The sequence below is a fragment of the Lissotriton helveticus genome, chromosome 5_2 (genome assembly GCF_964261635.1).
Source record: "Lissotriton helveticus chromosome 5_2, aLisHel1.1, whole genome shotgun sequence".
NCBI classification, from domain to species: Eukaryota; Metazoa; Chordata; class Amphibia; order Caudata; family Salamandridae; genus Lissotriton; species Lissotriton helveticus.
The window spans coordinates 15,389,149-15,413,027 of record NC_136066.1 but is presented as its reverse complement, the minus strand read 5'-3'; the positions used below and the strand labels follow the sequence as shown (position 1 = coordinate 15,413,027).

Below are 23,879 nucleotides of genomic sequence, written 5' to 3'. Positions count from 1 at the left end.
GGCAGAATGATGCACAGCATGAGAATCCAGAAAACTCTTCAAGCTGCAAAACTACTCCTACTGTTAAGTAACCATTTCGTTATACATGTAAAAGGACACGCAGAGAGTGGAGGCACACATGTACAAGACACACAGAGACCAGAGGTATACATGTACAAGGACACGCAGAGAGTGGAGGCATACATGTACAAGGACACGCAGAGACCAGAGGAACAGAGTTTTACATGTACAAGGACACGCAGAGACCAGAGGTATACATGTACAAGGACACGCAGAGACCAGAGGAACAGAGTTTTACATGTAAAAGAACACGCAGAAAGTGGAGGCACAGAGTTATACATGTGCAGGGACACACAGAGACCAGAGGTATCCATGTACAAAGACACACAGAGACCAGAGGAACAGAGTTATACATGTGCAAGGACACGCAGAAAGTGGAGGCACAGAGTTATACATGTGCAAGGACACAGAGAGTGCGGAGGCACAGAGTTTTACATGTACAAGGACACGCAGAAAGTGGAGGCACAGAGTTATACATGTACAAGGACACGCAGAGAGCCGAGGCACAGAGTTGTACATGTACGAGGACACACAGAAAGTGGACGCACAGAGGTATACATGTACAAGGACATGCAGAGACCAGAGGTATACATGTACAAGGACACGCAGAGACCAGAGGAACAGAGTTTTACATGTACAAGGACACGCAGAAAGTGGAGGCACAGAGTAATACATGTGCAAGGACACACAGAGACCAGAGGTATACATGTACAAGGACACACAGAGACCAGAGGAACAGAGTTTTACATGTACAAGGACATGCAGAAAGTGAAGGCACAGAGTTATACATGTGCAAGGACACAGAGAGTGCGGAGGCACAGAGTTTTACATGTACAAGGACACACAGAAAGTGGAGGCACAGAGGTAAACATGTACAAGGACATGCAGAGACCAGAGGTATACATGTACAAGGACACGCAGAGAGCAGAGGCACAGAGTTTTACATGTACAAGGACACTCAGAAAGTGGACGCACAGAGGAATACATGTTCAAGGACATGCATAGACCAGAGGTATACATGTACAAGGACACACAGAGAGCAGAGGCACAGAGTTTTACATGTACAAGGACATACAGAAAGTGGACGCACAGAGGTATACATGTACAAGGACACGTAGAGAGCGGAGGCACAGAGTTTTACATGTACAAGGACACACAGAAAGTGGACGCACAGAGGTATACATGTACAAGGACATGCATAGACCAGAGGTATACATGTACAAGGACACTCAGAGAGCGGAGGCACAGAGTTTTACACGTGCAAGGACTCAGAGAGGGGGTCCAAGGGTTATACATGTACAAGGACACGCAGAGAGCGGAGGCACAGAGTTTTACACGTACAAGGACTCAGAGGGGGGGTCCAAGGGTTATACATGTACAAGGACACGCAGAGAGTGGAGGAACAGAGTTATACATGTACAAGGACACAAAGAGTGCGGAGGCACAGAGTTTTACATGTACAAGGACATGCAGAGACCAGAGGTATACATGTACAAGGACACGCAGAGAGCGGAGGCACACAGTTTTACATGTACGAGGACGCAGAGAGGGGGGTCCAAGGGTTATACATCTGTAGGAGCATGAAGACAGCGGAAGCACAAGGGCTCTTCTCCAGCACAATCTCATGTATGTCCTGGCGGGAAACAATCGCAGGTCAGATGCAACAGAAACAAAAAACCAAACAAGGCCACCATGCACTGCGGGCCGTCACGAGAAACTTACAGCCATGTCGCTTCTGAAGTCACTAGGAGACAAACAGAGATTTTCAAAGGGGTTCTCACCTTTCAGATCGATGTAAGGTTTGAGGGTCTATGCATGCTTTGCAGAACCTGCAGGTGGCCGTCTGTGTGAGGACACTAATGCCAGTCATGTGTAGATCACACTTTACAAACTAGAGGCGTTGGCACTTTATAGTACATATACTGTTACCCATTGGAACCCCTATGAACTGTTTTAAAGTAATAGACCGTTGAGTTAAGCTTGCAAGGTCTCAAACTCATGCACTGGGGATCACGGGAGCAGCTTGACAGGGCTGCTTCACCAACCGAGATCTTTACCAGGATTATAACTTGAAGGTAACAATACATTTATATCTGCAACGCAAACATGAACCTCTGAGTTCTTACATAAAAAAACGACATGCCTAGTTGTGCAGCAGTCGCATTAACAGCCTGAGCTGTTTTATGATGATCCAGAGAATGCGCACAGATCCCTGCAGCAAATGCGTTGACCTTCAGAGCTGTCTTTCCAGTGTTACACCTGAAACATGCTTGATCGGTCTACTGCTCTGCAGCACATGCTTCAAATCTAACTCTCCGACCACTCAACTAATCCAGACTGTCACTCAGCTCCATCTGCCTCATGACAGCCTCTCTCTGGAGTTGACCCAGTTTTATAGCTTCCCAGGGGGAGTTCTTCCTATGTCCATCTTTGACATGCAAAGGGAAGGTGGAGGCGCATGCATGGAGACACACAGCACAGGTTGAAGACACACAGGTATGGAACAGGTGGAGACACACAGCACAGGTTGAAGACACACAGGTATGGAACAGGTGGAGACACACAGCACAGGTGAAGACACACAGGTATGGAACAGGCAATCACAGGACAGGCCTGAGGGTGAGTGAGATGGGGTGAGAGTGACTGGGAGGCCGAGGGATCTGAGTGAGTGAGCGAGGCTAAGGGTAGGGAAGGGGGCATCAACTGCGAGAACGACTGTTTGGGTGAGGGGCGGTCACTCACATCCTAAGGCTGACGCAAGAGAAGAGGGAGTTATTCCTTCATTTCACCAGCAGTAAAACTCACTCTCCATGTGTGTAACATTGTTTTCTTTTTTTAGGGGGAGCAAGGAGAAGATGGCGACATTGGCCCAGCTGGACTGTCAGGAAAAAGGGGGAGCAGTGGTGGGCCAGGATTACCAGGGCCTCAGGGATCGCCAGGAATCAGGGTAAACGCTCCGTTTACAACAGTTTTAGGTTTAACGTGGAGTTCGCTGTGGAACACATCTGAAAACCTGACCTCACTCTGGGAACCGCCACCAGTAGAGAATCTGGGTCAGCATTCCCTCACTGACATGACTAGACGTCAAGGATCTAACATTCCCTCACTGACACGACTAGACGTCAAGGATCAAACATTCCCTCACTGACACGACTAGACGTCAAAGATCAAACATTCCCTCACTGACACGACTAGACGTCAAGGATCAAACATTCCCTCACTGACACCACTAGACGTCAAAGATCAAACATTCCCTCACTGACACGACTAGACGTCAAGGATCAAACATTCCCTCACTGACACGACTAGACGTCAAGGATCAAACATTCCCTCACTGACACCACTAGACGTCAAAGATCAAACATTCCCTCACTGACACGACTAGACGTCAAGGATCAAACATTCCCTCACTCACATGACTAGACGTCAAGGATCAAACATTCCCTCACTGACACCACTAGACGTCAAAGATCAAACATTCCCTCACTGACACGACTAGACGTCAAGGATCAAACATTCCCTCACTGACACCACTAGACGTCAAAGATCAAACATTCCCTCACTGACACGACTAGACGTCAAGGATCAAACATTCCCTCACTGACACCACTAGACGTCAAAGATCAAACATTCCCTCACTGACACGACTAGACGTCAAGGATCAAACATTCCCTCACTGACACGACTAGACGTCAAGGATCAAACATTCCCTCACTGACACGACTAGACGTCAAAGATCAAACATTCCCTCACTGACACGACTAGACGTCAAGGACCAAACATTCCCTCACTGACACGACTAGAGTCAAGAATGAAACATTCCCTCACTGACATGACTAGACGTCAAGGATCAAACATTCCCTCACTGACACGACTAGAGGTCAAGGATCAAACATTCCCTCACTGACACGACTAGAGGTCAAGGATCAAACATTCCCTCACTGACACGACTAGACGTCAAGGATCAAACATTCCCTCACTGACACCACTAGACGTCAAGGATCAAACATTCCCTCACTGACACCACTAGACGTCAAAGATCAAACATTCCCTCACTGACATGACTAGACGTCAAGGATCAAACATTCCCTCACTGACACCACTAGACGTCAAGGATCAAACATTCCCTCACTGACACGACTAGACGTCAAGGATCAAACATTCCCTCACTGACACGACTAGACGTCAAGGACCAAACATTCCCTCACTGACACGACTAGAGTCAAGAATGAAACATTCCCTCACTGACATGACTAGACGTCAAGGATCAAACATTCCCTCACTGACACGACTAGAGGTCAAGGATCAAACATTCCCTCACTGACACGACTAGAGGTCAAGGATCAAACATTCCCTCACTGACACGACTAGACGTCAAGGATCAAACATTCCCTCACTGACACCACTAGACGTCAAGGATCAAACATTCCCTCACTGACACCACTAGACGTCAAAGATCAAACATTCCCTCACTGACATGACTAGACGTCAAGGATCAAACATTCCCTCACTGACACCACTAGACGTCAAAGATCAAACATTCCCTCACTGACATGACTAGACGTCTACGATCAAACATTCCCTCACTGACACCACTAGACATCAAAGATCAAACATTCCCTCACTGACACGACTAGACGTCAAGGATCAAACATTCCCTCACTGACACGACTAGAGTCAAGAATGAAACATTCCCTCACTGACATGACTAGACGTCAAGGATCAAACATTCCCTCACTGACACGACTAGAGGTCAAGGATCAAACATTCCCTCACTGACACGACTAGACGTCTACGATCAAACATTCCCTCACTGACACCTCTAGACGTCAAAGATCAAACATTCCCTCACTGACACGACTAGACGTCAAGGATCAAACATTCCCTCACTGACACGACTAGACGTCAAAGATCAAACATTCCCTCACTGACACGACTAGACGTCAAGGATCAAACATTCCCTCACTGACACGACTAGACGTCAAGGATCAAACATTCCCTCACTGACACGACTAGACATCAAAGATCAAACATTCCCTCACTGACACGACTAGAGGTCAAGGGTCAAACACTCCCTCACTGACACGACTAGAGGTCAAGGGTCACTGGGGGAAGACAAATGCTAAATGAAAGTTATTCCATGATTATAGGTTATGAATTTCAAGTTTGGAAAGATCCACTGAAAGTTACCCCCACACGCTGTTCTGCTTCTCAGTCTGTCATGTTATCTACAGTAATAGCCCTTCATTAAAAACCTATAATGACATCATCCATAAAGTGCTGGTTCCATGGCACTGCCAAAAATAACTCAGCTATTCCAGCCAAATCTCTCTGGAGTGGGGTCCAAAGAAAACGAGGAACTCTGGAACAAGGTGCTTATATGTCCTCTGAAGCTTCCATCTCACTAATGCAACTAAAACCAGGTGGAACAGGCTCCAATCCTGCACTTCACACTGCCGGACACAAGGACACTCAAAAGCAAATGGAGGACTTTGACAACCCCCATGAAAAGGCTCTTCGTGGACATTAACTGTAACTCCACCGCTGCAACATTCATCCTCCCAGGTCTCCACCTGTTGAGTTACTTCCAGACTTCACTCAGAAAACCAAGGGGCATATTAGCAAGGAGTAGCGATATTTATCGTGAAATGCGTTTAGCGTACTTTTTTTATCGCTGCCTATCGCCGGGTATTATTGCAGAGATAACGTGCTATTAGCAATAAAATATTCGGCAATAGCGGCTCAATTTGAGAATTTCGCTGGAAATCAATGGGGGCTTAATGTCATAATCCACCCCCCATTGACTATACAGATAAGTCAACTTTTTAGCAGGCGTTAGATTCTAGCGATAATTGTGCTTAGCTCGATTTTTTTATCGCTTCACCTGCCTTGTTAATAGGCGATAGCTGTGTTAGCAAATGTTTTCAGTCACTAACAGTTTGGGTACGCCTACTTTGCATGTCATTAGCGGGCCCCAAACCTGTAGCTATTGCCTATAAGCTGTCGCTAACTGCTATTAGCGACAGCTTGCTAATAGGATGATAAAAATATCACCGCTTTAGCGGGAAAAAGTCCAGATAAAGCAGCGTTATTGCCCTTGCTAATATGCTCCCAAGTCTCTCACAAAAGGGCATTCCACTCGCAAAACCCATGGACATCTATTTAATTTACAGCTAATGGCATATATAGCACTTTATACCCCACCCACCTGCTCTAGTGGCAGTCCACCACATGGTGGCGCTGCCTGTTTAATTTTGAGATGAGCACAACAGCTGTGTTTTTATTAAGTCAAATTGTATTGAAAACAAACAGTTGCAATGCAAGATGTCTCGCATTTGCAAGAGTTCATACTATTGGCATTCTACATGGCAATCCCTTTTATTTATCTGTTTTGATAATCAACACATAAATAAAAGGCATTGTGAGGCCTTCGGAGTTAAACCCCCCCTCTGGTTCCAGTTCAAGCAGCTCGTAACTTGGGTTTTCAATTTGACAATGCCTTATCGTGTAAGACCCAAATCAACAAAGTTACTGCAGCCCGCTTTGGTAAACTGCGCATGATTAGGAACATGTTTCCTTTCCTCCCCCTTGACTCTCGCAGGACCGTCATTCACGCCTTAATCACGTCTCATCTTGATTACTCCAACAGTCTGTACGTAGGAGCCCCAGCCTACTCGATTAAGCGCCTGCAGATTGTACAGAACGCTGCTGCCAGGCTGATTTGCTACATCCCTTACCGCCACTCGATCACTCCGTATCTGGCGAAGCTTCACTGGCTGCCAGCGACCAGCCGTATTCAATTTAAAGCATTGGTCTTTGCCTTTATTTATTTTATTTATTTATTTATTTTCAAAGTTTTATATAGCGCGAACAAGATCTTCACAGATATCAGAGCGCTTTACATAGAGGGGTACATGAGGGAACATAGTCAGACAATAAATCAATAGGTCACATAGTACAAATAGGTGGCTGCAAGCCATCACGTGAGTAGTAAAACAACTCATACAAATAAGTGAATGAGTCAAGCATGCAAAACAGATCGGTGCAAGGTGTTGACAGAGTTCGAGATGATAGATCAAGTGTATTTAGCCATGAGGATAGCTTTTACTTCCTTTTTGAAGAGTGTAGTGGAAGAGATAAGCCTGGTTTCGGGAGGGAGTGAATTCCAAATCCTAGGCGCCAATCCTGAGAAGGAGCGCTTGTAAGTTTTTTCCTTCCGGAATCTTCGAGGTTTCAGCAGAAGATTGTTTGTGCCTCTCGTGTTTCTAGTTCCCCCAGAGATTATCAGTTTCTGAGCGAGGTAGCCGGGTGAGTTCAGGTGTACCGCCTTGTGTGTCATGCAGGTGATTTTCAGCTGTATTCTGGCTTCAAAAGGCAGCCAGTTCAGGGATTTCAAGTCAGGGGTAATGTGGGAGTGCTTTTTTGACCCAGTGATGAGTCTCGCTGCAGCATTCAGCGAAGCTCTTAGTGGTGCGGTAGTAGTTAGGGGGAGTCCGCAGAGGGCGGTGCTGCCGTATTCAATACGTGGGATGACTAGCGATTGTACTGCTGTTTGGAAGTCTTTGGCTGGGAGGTAGGGTATAAGTTTCCTCAGAGTGTTGATCTGGAAGTTCGCTCCCTTTGTTGCCTTGCTGATATGTTGCTGCATGTTGAGGTTGGTGTCAAGTGTTATGCCTAAAGATTTTGCTGAATCCACTATGGTCGGTTGGACATTGAGTGCTGTTAGGTGCTTAAGCCATGTTTGTGTGGTAGATATTTTTGTGGGAGGTGCGATCAGAAGGAACTCAGTCTTCATAGCGTTTAGTTTGAGGTGGTTATCAGCCAGCCAAGATTGGGTGCTCCTGATCGTTGAGTTCAGACGTAAGATGTCCATAGGGGATTGCAACTTGAGATATAGCTGAGTGTCATCGGCGTACATGTGAAAGTTTACGTTGGATGCTTGTAGCAGGGAGGTGAGAGGTTCCATGACTAGGTTGAACAAAGTTGGGGATAGGGAGGATCCTTGGGGGACGCCTAGCGTTACAGGTATTGGCGAGGACATCAGGTTGTTGCTCTTGAATTTCTGCGTCCTGTTGTGAAGAAAGGAAGTGAACCACTTGAGAACAGTTCCAGATAAACCCATTCTTGTATTTAGTAGTTCTAGTAGATTCTCATGTTTAACGGTGTCGAATGCTGAAGAGAGATCTAGAAGGATGAGGAGGCAGGTGTCGTTTTGGTCTAGCATTTGTAGTGCGTCGTCGATTATGTGAGTCATAGCAGTCTCTGTGCTGTGTCCTGCTCGGAAGCCTGACTGGTGGGCGTTGAGGAGATGGAATTGCTCAATGTGTTTAGTCAATTGTAGTTGTGCGCATTTTTCCAATAGTTTGGCGAGAGTAGGAATATTGGTGATGGGACGATAGTTGTTAAGATCAGAGGGGTCGGCTGTAGGTTTCTTTAGTAGAGGTGTGACCTGTCCAATTTTGAGAGAGTCAGGTATGCTTCCTTGTTGGAGAGAGCTGTTGATAATTTTAGTCCAGAGAGGGAGAAGCAAAGGGGTAAAGTCTTTTACTGCGGAGTCAGGGAGGGGGTCCGTGAGGTGATTGGATGGTTTCAGGATGCTGAGCAGTTTGCCAATTTCTTCTTCCGAGTATGTGCCGAAGGTTGACCATGTGGCATTGTTTTTTGGTTCAGTGGGTGCTAGGCGTTGGGGTTTGGAGTAGAGGCGAGGAGATCGCTTTTTATTTTGTCAGTTTTTTGGATGAAGAAAGCAGCAAAGTCTTCACAGGAGGGTGCCTCACAACTAGTGTTGAGCGGTTGGGGTTGTTCCTTGGATTGTGTTTTGATCAGCTCAAACAGTTTTCTCGGGCGGTTTTTTGCTTGGTCGAGTTGGAGGCTGAAGAAGTCTGATTTTGAGCGTTTTATTTTCCTGAAGTAGGCGTTTCTCTTTTTCTTCAGCTCTTTTAGGTGCATTGCAGAGGGGGCTGATCTCCAGGTACGCTCTGCCATACGCATGTCTCGTCTATCCTCATTGAGACTCCCGTCGTACCATGGTTTGGAGATTTTAGTAGAGACTCTTTTCAGCTCCATAGGTGCAGCCTCATTAATTATAGATGTCATAGCGCTGAGATAGTGGTCAGTCAGAGTTTGGACATCTGTAGCGTTTGTCGGTGGCAATAGGAGGTTGCAACTGTTAGGGGGCAAATAGCCTGGGTTGAGCTTTTTCAAGTCTCTTTTCCAGACTTTGGGCTTGGAGAGTTGGGCCGGGTTAACTTTGACTTTCTCATTGATAAAGAATGTGACAATATGATGATCTGACCAGTCACAGGGTTGGATGGACTCGAGTTGGATAGAGTCCTCTTTGGAGATGATCAGGTCGAGGGTAGAACCTTTCTCGTGGGTTGGGCCGTTGCATATTTGGGTGAGGTTAAGGGCATCAAGGAAATTTTTAAGACTATTTACCACAGCGTCGCTGTGATCGTTCCAGTGGAGGTTGAAGTCACCAAGGTAGATTTGGGTGAGTTGCCGTCCGGAATTGGTTGAGATCAACTCATTATTTCTTGGGTAAAAGTGAGGTTGTCCCTGGGTGGGTGGTAAATGCTGTGAAGCGCGCATATCGGTTTGCCCTCACTCATAATGTCCAGGCAGATGTATTCCCAGGATGTTGGGGATGGTAGGGAGGTGGAGTTGACTTTCTGAACAGAGAGGTTGTTCCTGTGGATGCATGCGATTCCCCCACCTATTTTGCCTGTTCTGTCGAGCCTGATAATGTGGTAGTCGGGAGGAACCAATATGTCCATTATAGGTGTCGAGGATTCAGTTAGCCAGGTTTCTGTCAAGATGATTAGGTCCAGGTCCCGCGATAGGAGGAGGTCAGCAATGGCGGCGGAATGTTTCTTGGCTGATCTGCAGTTGAGAAGAGTGCATTTGAGACGGGGTGTGTTGAGGGCGGTAGATGGTTCTAGAGAGAGAGGGACTTTTCTCAGGTTATTGGGGATGGAGGATCTGCTGTTTAGTGTGGGCGGCCTAAGGGGATTTGAGTGTATCGTGGGAATGTTGAGGTGTGGGGTGGTTGTGTTATTTTGGGGGGCTAGGTCATAGGAGCGGAGAAGGGTGAGTGTGTCGAGGTCAGAAGAAGAGTTGTGCGCGCGACGCGGGCGGTTGTAGCGATTACGACCTGGGATTGAGGTCAGATTGGGGGATAGCTGAGTGAGAGAGTTAGACGGAAGGGTGGGGGACAAGTTGGATGGGGCGGTGTAGTTGCGTGGGGCGTTGCAAGGGTGATGCGGGGGCCGAGGGCAGCTGCTGCGCCTTTGAGCAGGGATTGACGCCCGGTATGGGGTGTGTTGAGTGAGGGGGTCAGCCGGCGGCGTAGGGGACAAGTTGGGAGGGAATGTTGGGGTGGGTGAGGGGTGTATAGGGTGTGTAGAGAGTAATTCTTTGATGGTGTGTATGTCTTCTTTTATCTGTGTGAGGGTGGCCATGATGTAGTCCATCGTGGGGGGGGTGGTTGGGGTGGTGGTGCCAGTCAGCGGTGATTGGCTGACAAGGGAGTTGGTGTGCAGCTTGGGGGGAGGGCTGGTGTTCGAGCAGGTCTGCGTTGTGTTGGTGTGCGGGATGGAGTTAGGGAGGGGAAAGCTTTTGAGTAGGAGGGGTGTGGATGAGGTAGGGAGGACGTTGGTGGTATGAGTGAGGGCGTTGGTGGTATGCGGGGGGGTCAAGGTGTGGTCTGGGAGACTGATAGCCGTGGTGGGGGTGCAGGGAGGATAGTGGGGGCTGAGAGTGGGAGGGGAAGCGTCATTGGAGATGATCCTGTTGAGGGGGGTGGGGGTTAAATTCGGAGAGGAGGTATGTTCTGCGTAGTTGGTTAGAGGGTAATGGGGACTGAGAATGGGGGGGGATATAGGGGGGGATTTGTCGGAGTGCGTGTTATTCTGGTGCTGGACTACGTTAGGTGTGTTAAGGGTGGGAGCTGTGCTGTCAGCCGTGAGCGGGGTGTTAATGCCCGCTGTAGGTGTGATAGGAGTGTTGAAGGCATGTGTGGAGGTCCGCGAGTTGGTAGAAGGGGCGGGGGTGTGAGTGGTGTATGGGGGGGCAGTCTGTGTCTATGCTTGAGAGCTGAGTTGGGATAGTGGGAATGTGGGTGGGGGATGGGAGGTCTGGGGTGGTAGGTGTGCCCCTGCTTGAGGAGTGTGTGGCTGTGAGGTCATGGTTGGTGGGACTGGAGGAGATATGAGTGTTGGTCCGTGAATTGGAGAGGTGTTCTTTGAAGGTGTCGAACAGGTTGTCTAGCAGTTCCAGGTTCCTGTCTGTAGCTTGTGCTAGGACAATCCCGTTATTGTAAATAGTGATGGTGGCACTGCCTGGAAAGACTAGGGATGGTGTGACGGAGAGAGTTAGGCTATGAGCTGATTTTCTGGTGGAGGAGACGGAGAGAAGGATAAGGAACGCTTTTCTCCATTGAGCTCTGCGTGTGGTGTAGAAGATGATATCAGTGTTCAGGGATCCATTGACCGGTGAGAAGTAGTTGTCAACAAAGGGAGTTTCAGGGTGTGACCTAATGAAGTTGTGTTTAAAGCGTTTGGCGGCTTTTTTGGTGAGTGATGTTGGGTAGTTGATTTTGTATGTGTGTTTGCCGATAGGATCCATGTTGCGGTGATGGATTAGATGGGTATGGGGGGATGCACTATAGTGGTACACATGTGCAGAAAAACAAATGCCTACAGTAGGTTACACAGTAGTAAGTTATAGATTACAAAGTGGCACTAGTGATCAACCAGCATCCCAGGATATAAGAGTGTGCAATAGAGCAAATACATACGGTAAATTACAAAGTACACGGTGTAAGTATAATACTGATAGTATATAAGGGCAGGATATACCTGCAAACCGCAATTTACATGAATCAAAAATCATAAATCAATGTGTCATCAATTAGCCAACAAAGTACAAGGTGTAAGTGTAGGTATAGTACTAATAGTATATAAGGGCAGGGTACAAATGCAAGCAGCAATTTACATGAGTCAAAAATCATACATCAAAGTGACATTAATTAGCAGACAAGAAATATGAGGTAGCAGTCTGCGCAGTACCAACGTTCAAAATACAGGTAGGAGTGACACTAGAGAGAAATCAAAATGTATGAGGTAGCAATCTTTGCGTTACAGATGTTCAAAATATAAGTGGGTATACGTGATCCTAGAGAGCAGCCAGACGTATATGAGGTAGCAATCGGTGCGTTACAGGAGAGGAGAGTGAGAATGGAAGCAGGTTGCAGAGCTGTATAGAGTAGAGCGCCCTTTAGGGCCCTTAATGGGCCCTTAATGGCCGTGGCCCAGTTTACTTGAGAAAGAGGCTTAAACCTGTTCACTCTACCAGAGCTCTTAGATCCAACCATCTTCGCCTTCTCTCTACCCCGTGCTTCCGCCGTTCCAGAATGGGGGGTAGAGCTTTTGTTGTAGGGACAGCAAAACTCTGGAACAGCCTTCCACTGGACCTTAGGCTGTCTACTTCGGAACCGCAGTTCCGGAGAAAACTGAAAACTTGGCTGTTCGCCAATCTCTAGCTGCGTTCACACCCTCTTGTTGCCTGCTGTCTGCAGCGCCGGGACACCCCCGTTGGGGGTAGCCGTGCGCTTTATAAGCTCCAAAATAAATAAATAAATAAAATTTAGAATGCCAATAAGTCAAACTCTTTTAAATACGAGACCTATTTCATTTCAGAGTGGTGGCTTCCATTGTCCCGCCTGCTTGGAAAGTGAAAGCGCGCAGGGCACGGTGAATGTTGCGGGAAAGCATGTCGTGGCTGCAGTAGGAGAAACTCATTAAAGAAAATCGTGCTACAGACTAAATAATACCTACAGTGTAGCAACCAAAGTAAAAGAGCCAGTCCTCATGGGAGGTTACAAATGAAGATAAGGAGGTACTAAGGAGGGACTAACAATCCTATTAACGAATCAGAAGCCAGCATTTACAAAGGACCATGATACAAGCCAATGAAAAGTGTGGGCGGAGCTTCACCGTCTTACTTAAATACAGCATGCCTCGCAGAGCAGCGTATGCGCTGCCGAGGCTCGACCTAATGAATGATACCAGCCTCCCACACCATTATTATTGCTTTGAGGGCTTAAAATAGTCTGATTTGTCACACTTTTAGGAGTGCAATAGTTTTGCAGCGTGAATCCTTTTCTGACTCACATTCTGTGCATCATTCCGCCATCTAGTGCTTGGGTCCGAATTGTCTTTGTTTCTTTTTTTTTTCTTCTTTTGATAGCTGTCAACCACTATTTGGTGCCAGGTACGTCCCCTGTGTGACGTCAGATGGTATCCTGGAGGTCAACGTGCGTGGTGGCCATCTTCAGATTCTTTATTGCGCCGTTGAGTCTGGAAGCAAGACGGGAAGCTCCGAAGAAAGTTTCCAATTTCCCCAAAAACTTCGAAAAAGAAGAATATTAACGAAGAAAATTATCGATCATCTGCATCAACGAAGAAATATCATCGATCATCAATGCTGTGAGAAAGGAAGAACCGGAGCACCACTCCAGTCCACAAATGGCGAGGTAGGGGCCATGGAAAATACCTCCTTCAAGTTCTGCCCCAAGTGTCACCACAAGTACGCTCAAAGCAACCCACTCAACATCTGCAACATCTGCCTGCCCAAAGACCACAAGGACAAGGACTGTGAGGATTTCGCAGCGTTCCTACTGAAAACACTACGGACATGCCGAAGTCAAAGACAGGCCCACTAGGCCACAATGTTGCAGACAACGAAGAAAACCCCTCTGAGAAAACTGGGTTTATCGAGTGACGAGGAGGAACATGAAGCACCAGCAGTGTCGACGCACGAGGGATCAGACGTCAAGGTTCTAGAGGGGGACTCCAAAAAAATCCACGCCGAGAAAAAGTTTAAAGATCCAAAAAAGAAAACGGAGAAGGTAAGACACCATAAAGATTCGTCTGAACCAAAGAGCCACGAACATAAGGCGCACAAAGCAGCCCTGACACCAAGCAAAAAGGCGATTGAAGGCCAGCCGCGACTGAAAGAAACCCACAGAACCCAACCGAAAGTTACCGAGGAGAGAAAATCGCCGAAGATGCCAAAACAAAGGGTCGACACTGAACCCACAAAAAAGGGCACTACACCACCGAAGACTAACATCGACATCTGAAAGAAAAGAAAATCTCCGGCCACCGACGCTAGAAGGCCCTTGAGGTCAAAAAGAAAAGTAGAAGACTCGAGGAAGAAATGGCAGCGCTCCTACAAAAGAAGAAGAACTTCAATGGCTCACTGAAGGATTTTCTAATACCAAAAACACCGGCCGCCGAACCAGAGAAGGTCAACGCTGAAGAGGCAGAAGACGCCGAAGGAGAGGAAGAAGGGATCTTCTACTCCCGCTGACACCTGAACCTCAAGGCGAAGAACCCGAGGAATACGGAGACATACCTGAAGAGGCGGAAGACTCCGAAAATTTCAAGGAAGAGCGGAATGACCTCGACACCGAGAGTCCGGAAGAAGAGATTTGCAGCTACCCTTGGAAAGCTTCACCTCCAGATGACATAGCTTTCTACAATTACATTGTTAAAAGGGCAGCAAATCAATTTGGAGTACCCTTAGAGGAGCAAAAAGGGGACACATGTTTCTTGCAAGAAACACTGGCACCAGCTTCAAGAGGAGCACAATACCTGCCTATGCTGCCAAGTATCCTGGACCATGGCAAAGAAGCATTCAAAGAGCCAGCTTCAAACAAGGGGGTAACCCCCAGAGTAGAGAAAAAGTACAAAGCTTCCTCAAAAGACCCTAAATATATTCAGGAAAGCACAGTACCTGACTCTAATATTGTCTCCACAGCCAGGAGGAGAGCCAATGCCGCCTCCAACACAGGGCCACCCCCTGAATAGGAAAGTAAGAGGATGGACGTGGTGGGAAGGAGAATGGAGAAACAGGCAGCAGCACAGGGGTGCATCGCCAACTCTAATGCCCTGTGCAACAGATATGGCCACCAACAGTGGGATGAAATAGAAGAGTTGCTGAAGAAACTCCCCGAGGAGGACAAAAAGAGGGCAACATCTATTGTCCAAGAAGGGAAAAACGTGGCTAACTCCTGCCTAAAGTCAGCCCTAGATGCAGCAGATACTTCAAGCAGGCAGACGTGCACAGGAACCATCCTCAGACTGCACGCCTGGCTCAGAATGTCTGGCTTTAAGCAAGAAGTTCAGACATCAATTATCGACAGACCATTCAACGGAGGAGCTCTGTTTGGCAAGGAAGTGGATGAATCCCTTCAGCAAATTGAAAAAGACAATGAAACGGCCAGGGCACTGGGGGCCCTGCAGCAAAGAGGTTCCTTTAACAGAGGAGGCTTCTCGGACAGAAAGACCACAGGTAGAGGCCGCTTTGGTCAAGGACAGCAGATGCCACAGCAATCTCAGGGACAGAATCCGAACCAACAGATGGGCCAACAGTCTAGCTACCAAGGGTGGCAACAACAGCAGAAGCAGCCCTTTCGAGGGAGAGGGAAGGGCAGAGCAAGAGGCCAACCCACTAGAGGAAGATGAAACGGGTCTAACTGACTCACTCACAGAAAAGGACCCAAACAAAACACCAGTGGGTGGAAGGATATCCTCTTTCCACAGACAATGGAAAAGGATCACAACAGACAATTGGATATTAAATTTGGTACAATCCGGATATTGCATAGAGCCAACAAAGACACACCTGCAAATCCACCCAAAACAAGAAAATCAACCAGATCAGAACTAACACTCCAAAACGCAGAAATCAAAGAACTGTGTCTAAAACAGGCAATAGAAAAGGAACCAAAGGAAACTGCTCTCCATACTTCCTAGTACCGAAGCAGGACCAGACTCTAAGGCCAATCAGGGACTTAAGATTCATAAAGAAGTTCATACTAACACAACACTTCAAGATGTGTACCCTCCAAGAAATAATCCCACAGATTCAAAAGGGGGGTTACTTGGCAACAATAGACCTCAAGGACACCTACTTACATATCCCTATGAACAAAACGCACAGAAAGTACCTAAGATTCCTACACAATAGAGAAAATCCATGGTACCCCTACTTAGACGACTGGCTATTAAGGGGTTGCACAAAAAAAATGTCACAATCATGTTCAAAAAGCAATTCAAATGCTACAAATCCTGGGTTTCTCAATAAACCACAAAAAATCTTCTACAACTCCAGAAAGAGAAAAAAACCTTCCTGGGAGCAAGACTGAACACAGCAAACGCCAAAGCTTACACAACTACAAGCTATCCTTCATGGAACAGCCCTCTCCCAGAGGGGACAGCCTGACAGTGAGGAAGGTAATGAAACTTATGGGCATGATGGCATCACGCATCCCACTCACCCCTCACGCGCGCCTACACATGCGTCCCTTCCAGGAATGGATCGCCAACAGCTGGTCACAAGCCACGGGGAGTTGGGAGGATCGAGTGGTTGTTACACAAAGGGTGCAAGAAGAGATACAATGGTGGAGTCCAACAACGTAGTACAGGGGAGAACTTCATCTGTGACCATCACCACGGATGTATCCCTCAACGGGCGGGGTGCACATTTCAACCTTCTGTAAGTTCCTGGTCAGTGGAGCGAAAAGGACTCCACAAAACATATCAGCTTTTTGAGATGAAAATAGTTCTTCTGGCACTCAAAGCATTCCAGAAACATATTCACGGGAAACCATCCTAATGCAAACAGACAACACAACCACAATGTTTTACCTGAACAAACAAGGTGGGACAAGATCCTTTACCCTGAGTAACCTTGCACAGGAAATCTGGCATTGGGCAATACCCCAAAAAATCTATCTGCAGGCAGTACACCTACCAGGGGTAGACAACATCACAGCAGACCAACTGAGGAGACAAAACAACTGCTTCCACGAATGAGTGTTGAAACAGACAACAGTACAGGATCTTTTCGACATCTGGGGAACGCCAGTGTTGGACCTGCTTGAAACAATGCAGAACAAGAAATGCCAAAGGTTTGCCTCGAGGTTTCCACACCTCCTGTCAAAGGGAAATGCACTTTCACTCAATTGTTCACATACATTTGTTTACGCCTTTCCACCAATACCCCTGATGCAAACGAGTGCTACAAAAAGCAAAGGAACCAGGAACAAATATGATTCTCATTGCTCCTCTTGGCCACGGCGAACGCGGTACTCGACTCTCCTAGAGCTCTCCAAAGGAGAAATGTTCAGGATCAGAGCAGAAAAGGTCCTGCTGACAATGCAACAGGGCCAGATGTTTCACCCAGAACCAGCGACGCTACAACTAACAGCCTGGCGCCTGAATACATAGACTTTGGGCATCTCGATCTACCGCTCAGAACCGTGGAATTTCTAGAAGAAGCGATAAAACAGTCAACAAGAAAATGCTATACAGCAAAAAGGAAGCGATATACCACCCGGTGCACCGCTAACAACAACACTAGTTAAATCAATACACCAGAAACAGTTATTACATATCTTACCTGCCTCTTGGACAGCAACATCAACGTTTCCAGCCTTAAAGTGCACCTTGCGGCCACAGTGGCAAACACAAGAGGAAAATCACGCAAAAGCTTCTTTACAAGACCAGCCATCAAAAGGGTCTTAGAAGGAGGGAAAAGAATAGCTCCACCACTCGCTGCTCCTGTACCAACACGGAGCTGAAATACAGGGCTGTCTCAACTGATGACAAAACCCTTCGAGCCCGAGCACGCAGCAGACCTCAAGGATACGACTCCAAAGACAGCCCGTCTCAACTGATGACAAAACCCTTCGAGCCCGAGCACGCAGCAGACCTCAAGGATACGACTCCAAAGACAGCCCGTCTCAACTGATGACAAAACCCTTCGAGCCCGAGCACGCAGCAGACCTCAAGGATACGACTCCAAAGACAGCCCGTCTCAACTGATGACAAAACCCTTCGAGCCCATGCACGCAGCGGACCTCAAGATTACGACTCCAAAGACAGCCCGTCTCAACTGATGACAAAACCCTTCGAGCCCGAGCACGCAGCAGACCTCAAGGATACGACTCCAAAGACAGCCCGTCTCAACTGATGACAAAACCCTTCGAGCCCATGCACGCAGCGGACCTCAAGATTACGACTCCAAAGACAGCCCGTCTCAACTGATGACAAAACCCTTCGAGCCCGAGCACGCAGCGGACCTCAAGGATACGACTCCAAAGACAGCCGTTCTCATTGCTATAACATCACTACGAAGAGTAAGTGAACTGCAAGCATTGACGATACAAGAACCAAACCTACAAAACCACAAGGATAAGGTAATTCTAAAGACTAACCCACAGTTTTTGCCAAAAGTGGTATCTAAGTATCGCTTAAATCAAAACATCCTCCTGACAGTTTTCTTGAAGAACGCAAAAACTAAAACAGAGAGAAGCCTCCGTACTCTGGATGTAAGGAGGGCGTTTCTGTATTATTTGCAGAAAACAGAACAGATCAGGAAAACAAAGCAATTCTTTGTTGCTTACGCACAAACCATTACAGGATCAGCTGTCACAAAAGCAACTATTGCAAAACAGAACTAACAATACAACCAACAGGTCACTCCACCAGAAAGGAGCAACGCTGTCATGTATGGCCAATGTACCCATTGATTCAATCTACGCAGCAGCAACATGGGCGTCACCACACACCTTTGCAAAACAATATTGTGTGGATATACAGATAAATAAGGAAGCTCAAACTGGACCGAGGGGGCTTCAACACCTGTTTGCTAAGTCTTCCTCTTGCCACAGCCTCCCAAACACGGGAGAAACCGCTACGTAATCTGATGCACAGCATATGAATCCAGGAAAGGATTCACGCTGCAAAACGAAATGGTTCTTACCAGTAGGAGTAGTTTTGCAGCTTGAAGAGTTTTCTGGATTCGCATGCGACCCACCCACCTCCCCTCAGAGGAGGAATGCAAACAGGTCGGGAAGCAAAGGAATGCATCAGTATTTTCAAAACCATCTTAAGGATGACAATACATAAGAAAAACAGAAAAAAGAATCTGAAGATGGCCACCACGCACGTCGACTTCCAGGATACCGTCTGACGTCACAAAGGGGGCGTACCTGGCACCAAAGGGTGGTCGACAGCGACCAAAACAATAAAAAAACAATTAAAAAAAGACAATTCCGGACCCAACCACTAGATGGCGGAATGATGCACAGCATGTGAATCCAGAAAACTCTTCAAGGTGCAAAACTACTCCTGCGGGTAAGTACCCGTTTCGTTAGGTGTTATGCTTGTACAGTCGTTGGCAGCGCTGGCAGGGGCCAAGCATGGTGCAGGCTGCAGTGGCCTTCCAAGAAGGGCCCTGGCCTTTGATTTTTTTTAAATTAAGTACTGTCCATGGTCCATTCAACAATGACAGAGGAAATCAAATCGCGTAATCTCCCCGTGCGCACCGAAAAATGAATGTCTCCCTGTGTAATGTCACTGATGCTCAGGTAAGGTCCTTCTTTATAGAACTGGAAAACAAACAGTTTCATCACTCAAGGAGGCATTAATTGTTAGGTCTGGCTTGACAGCGCATACGCAGTCTCTTCACTGTGACGTGGCCAAGGCTGTCCGCTTAATAGTGCTTTTTTTCCATGCTGAGCAGCAGATGTGCTGCTAAACAACACGACTAAAAGACATTCACATGGACAACACCAATAGCTCTTGCATTGGTGAAATCTATTGGATTTGCCAGTGCTTGCTTATACACTGACAAAGGCTCCATAGCTGCAAATAAAGTTTTACAAAAAGCATGACAAAACAAGCACTGAGAAAGCCAAAAGGCTGGTAGCCTATGCCACATTATTGACTTTGCCAATGCTTGTTCTTTTCATTTCCTCACACCTGCAGGAAAGCTGGGAGTAGTATGTTACTTTCATTGTCTAAAACCGTGGTCATTGACCTTGGGCCCCTGGGGGTCCGCACAGTCTGCTTCGAGGGTCCCTGACTGCTTAGAAAATTAAATAATATTAACAGATAAATAAAGCGTATTTAAATGAAGGAACACAGTGTGCAACTGAAAACTTTAAACCGTTTTGTAAATGTGAAGGAATCGGAGATGTAGATGCGGGCCTCAGATGGATTCGTGGAGCCGCGCGCAGTGGCGGCTCCTCCACTAAGGCAAAGGAGCGTCGCCCACTGTTCAAATGGCAAAATAAAATTATAATAACGTAACATTATTATCATTTTATTTTCCCCGTGCAGTGGCTCAGTTTCATGCAGGCGGGGGGCTGTCCAGAGCAGGGAGAGGAGTGGCGGCACTCTCCAAGTGCCCATGACGGGTTGGCCGCCGTCTTGGCCCGACCAACAGTCCTGTGCACTTTGCATGTTCTCACCAGGCTGTAATGCACAGCCTCCCTGTCCCCGTGTGAGCGTTGAACCACAGCACTCCGACCAATCACCATGTTGCTGTCATGGTAACAGCCGCATCGTGATCGGCTTAGGGGAGCCTGGGAGCCCGTGGGCTTCCTGCAGGACAGGAAGAGGCCGGAAGCAGGGCCGGACTGGGAACCAAAACCGGCCCTGGCAAAGTGCTCGACCGGCCCTCTCCGCCCCCCCAGGGGGTTGTGGGTGCCGCCAAGCTCTTTGCCGGGGCCGGTTTTCGGCCGATGTTCTGCAGCCATGCTACAAAAACGGCCCTGTAACAAAAACGGCCCCCAGGGCTCCAAACCGGCCCCCCACCCATGCGGCGCACCGGGGAATTGCTCGGTGCCCGCTACGGCCAGTCCGGCCCTGGCCGGAGGAGAGGCAGCAGTGGCCGTAGCCAGGTAAGTGCTTTTTGTTGGGGTTTTACTTCTAATTTCCAGCATTTCTGGCTAAAGACGTCCCAGAGATCGATTGGGTGTGATGTCACCAGGGACCAATGTCTTGCCAGGCTTAAGCAGAGGGATACCTAGGAAGCCCATGAGGGGGATTTGGAGGGGTGGCAAGCTGAGCGGCGGTGCAACCTTTCTGCCCCAGATCTGGCATAGCTACCCCCCACCGTACATGCTGTCCGCGGTGGTCTGGCGTAAGGATCTTTAAAACATTTGTGAATCTGTGTCTTTTAGGGTGAACGAGGGCTGCCCGGCCAGGCTGGTCCACCTGGGAAGCGAGGAGCCGAGGGCGGAATGGGACTGCCGGGAAGCCAAGGAGAGCCGGGACGCAAGGGACAGCCGGTGAGTGCTGCTCGATCTGTGACAACATCCTTGCCTCCACCAGGGCCATCCAACGCCGCTCCAATCTAGGGAACGGTCGAAGACTCATCTTTAAGGAACACGACATCACAACGCATTAATCACCCACCACCAGCTGCCTCTGCGTCACTCAGGGCCTTCACAACCTTGTGGCTACGTTGGTGCTGTAGAAATGCCACTATCATACATTCATACGTACATTTGTGAAGTGAAGAAGTATCGTATACCCTCATTAAACCTTGGAAGGGGGCCAAAGCCAGTAGAAGCCCCAGTGATAGTTTGTTCTCCTGAAGGATCCCGGGTTCAACAGTGATGGTTGATTCTCCAGAAGGATCCTTGGTTCACCCAGTGATGGTTGATTCTCCCGAAGGATCCCGGGCTCACCCAGTGATGGTTGATTCTCCCAAAGGATCCCGGGTTCACCCAGTGATAGTCGATTCTCCCGAAGGATCCCGGGTTCACCCAGTGATGGTGGATTCTCCCGAAGGATCCGGGTTTACCCAGTGATGGTTGATTCTCCCGAAGGATCCCGGGTTCACCCAGTGATGGTTGATTCTCTCGAGGGATCCCGGGTTCACCCAGTGATAGTCGATTCTCCCGAAGGATCCTGGGTTCACCCAGTGATGGTCGATTCTCCCGAAGGATCCTGGGTTCACCCAGTGATAGTCGATTCTCCCAAAGGATCCCGGGTTCACCCAGTGATAGTCGATTCTCCCGAAGGATCCCGGGTTCACCCAGTGATGGTTGGTTCTCCTGAAGGATCCCGGGTTCACCCAGTGATGCTTGATTCTCCTGAAGGATCCCGGGTTCACCCAGTGATGGTCGATTCTCCCGAAGGATCCCGGGCTCACCTGTGATAGTCGATTCTCCCAAAGGATCCCGGGTTCACCCAGTGATAGTCGATTCTCCTGAAGGATCCCGGGCTCACCTGTGATGGTTGATTCTCCCAATGGATCCCGGGCTCACCTGTGATGGTTGATTCTCCTGAAGGATCCCGGGTTCACCCAGTGATGGTTGATTCTCCTGAAGGATCCCGGGTTCACCCAGTGATGGTTGATTCTCCCGAAGGATCCCGGGTTCACCCAGTGATGGTTGATTCTCCCAAAGGATCCCGGGTTCACCCAGTGATAGTCGATTCTCCCGAAGGATCCCGGGCTCACCTGTGATGGTTGATTCTCCCAATGGATCCCGGGTTCACCCAGTGATGGTTGATTCTCCTGAGGGATCCCAGGTTCACTCAGTGATGGTCGATTCTCCCGAAGGATCCCGGGCTCACCTGTGATGGTTGATTCTCCCAATGGATCCCGGGTTCACCCAGTGATGGTTGATTCTCCTGAGGGATCCCGGGTTCACCCAGTGATGGTCGATTCTCCTGAGGGATCCCGGGTTCACCCAGTGATGGTTGATTCTCCCGAAGGATCCCGGGCTCACCTGTGATGGTTGATTCTCCCAATGGATCCCGGGTTCACCCAGTGATGGTCGATTCTCCTGAAGGATCCTGGGTTCACCCAGTGATGGTTGATTCTCCCAATGGATCCCAGGTTCACCCAGTGATAGTCGATTCTCCCAATGGATCCCGGGTTCACTGAGTGATGGTTGATTCTCCCGAAGGATCCCGGGCTCACCTGTGATGGTTGATTCTCCAGAAGGATCCTTGGTTCACCCAGTGATGGTCGATTCTCCTGAAGGATCCCGGGTTCACCCAGTGATGGTCGATTCTCCCGAAGGATCCCGGGCTCACCTGTGATGGTTGATTCTCCCGAAGGATCCCGAGCTCACCCAGTGATGGTTGATTCTCCCGAAGGATCCCGGGCTCACCTGTGATGGTTGATTCTCCAGAAGGATCCTTGGTTCACCCAGTGATGGTTGATTCTCCCAATGGATCCCGGGTTCACCCAGTGATGGTTGATTCTCCTGAAGGATCCCGGGTTCACCCAGTGATGGTCGATTGTCCTGAGGGATCGTGGTTTCACCCAGTGATGGTTGATTCTCCCAATGGATTCCGGGTTCACCCAGTGATGGTTGATTCTCCTGAAGGATCCCGGGTTCACCCAGTGATGGTTGATTCTCCCGAAGGATCCCCGGTTCACCCAGTGATAGTCGATTCTCCCGAAGGATCCCAGGCTCACCCAGTGATGGTTGATTCTCCTGAAGGATCCCGGGTTCACCCAGTGATGGTCGATTCTCCTGAGGGATCCCGGGTTCACCCAGTGATGGTCGATTCTCCCAATGGATCCTGGGGTTCACCCAGTGATGGTCGATTCTCCCAATGGATCCCGGGTTCACACAGTGATGGTTGATTCTCCCAATGGATCCCGGGTTCACCCAGTGATGCTTGATTCTCCCGAAGGATCCCGGGTTCACCCAGTGATGGTCGATTCTCCTGAGGGATCCCGGGTTCACCCAGTGATGGTCGATTCTCCAGAAGGATCCTGGGCTCACCTGTGATGTTTGATTCTCCCGAAGGATCCCGGGTTCACCCAGTGATGGTCGATTCTCCTGAGGGATCCTGGGTTCACCCAGTGATGGTTGATTCTCCCGAAGGATCCCGGGTTCACCCAGTGATGGTTGATTCTCCCAAAGGATCCCGGGTTCACCCAGTGATGGTCGATTCTCCCGAAGGATCCCGGGTTCACCAAGTGATGGTCGATTC

At 48.5% G+C, this 23,879-nt stretch overlaps 1 protein-coding gene across 1 annotated transcript in view; it reads left to right on the top strand.

The window, feature by feature from the left end:
- The window catches only part of COL27A1 (collagen type XXVII alpha 1 chain), a 1,232,768-nt gene that overhangs the window by 1,102,686 nt on the left and 106,203 nt on the right, over nt 1–23,879 (top strand). The window contains exons 48-49 of the mRNA XM_078646681.1: nt 2,900–3,007; nt 21,101–21,208. Of these exons, the coding sequence (XP_078502807.1) occupies nt 2,900–3,007; nt 21,101–21,208 (216 nt within the window). The remainder of the gene's footprint in view (nt 1–2,899; nt 3,008–21,100; nt 21,209–23,879) is intronic.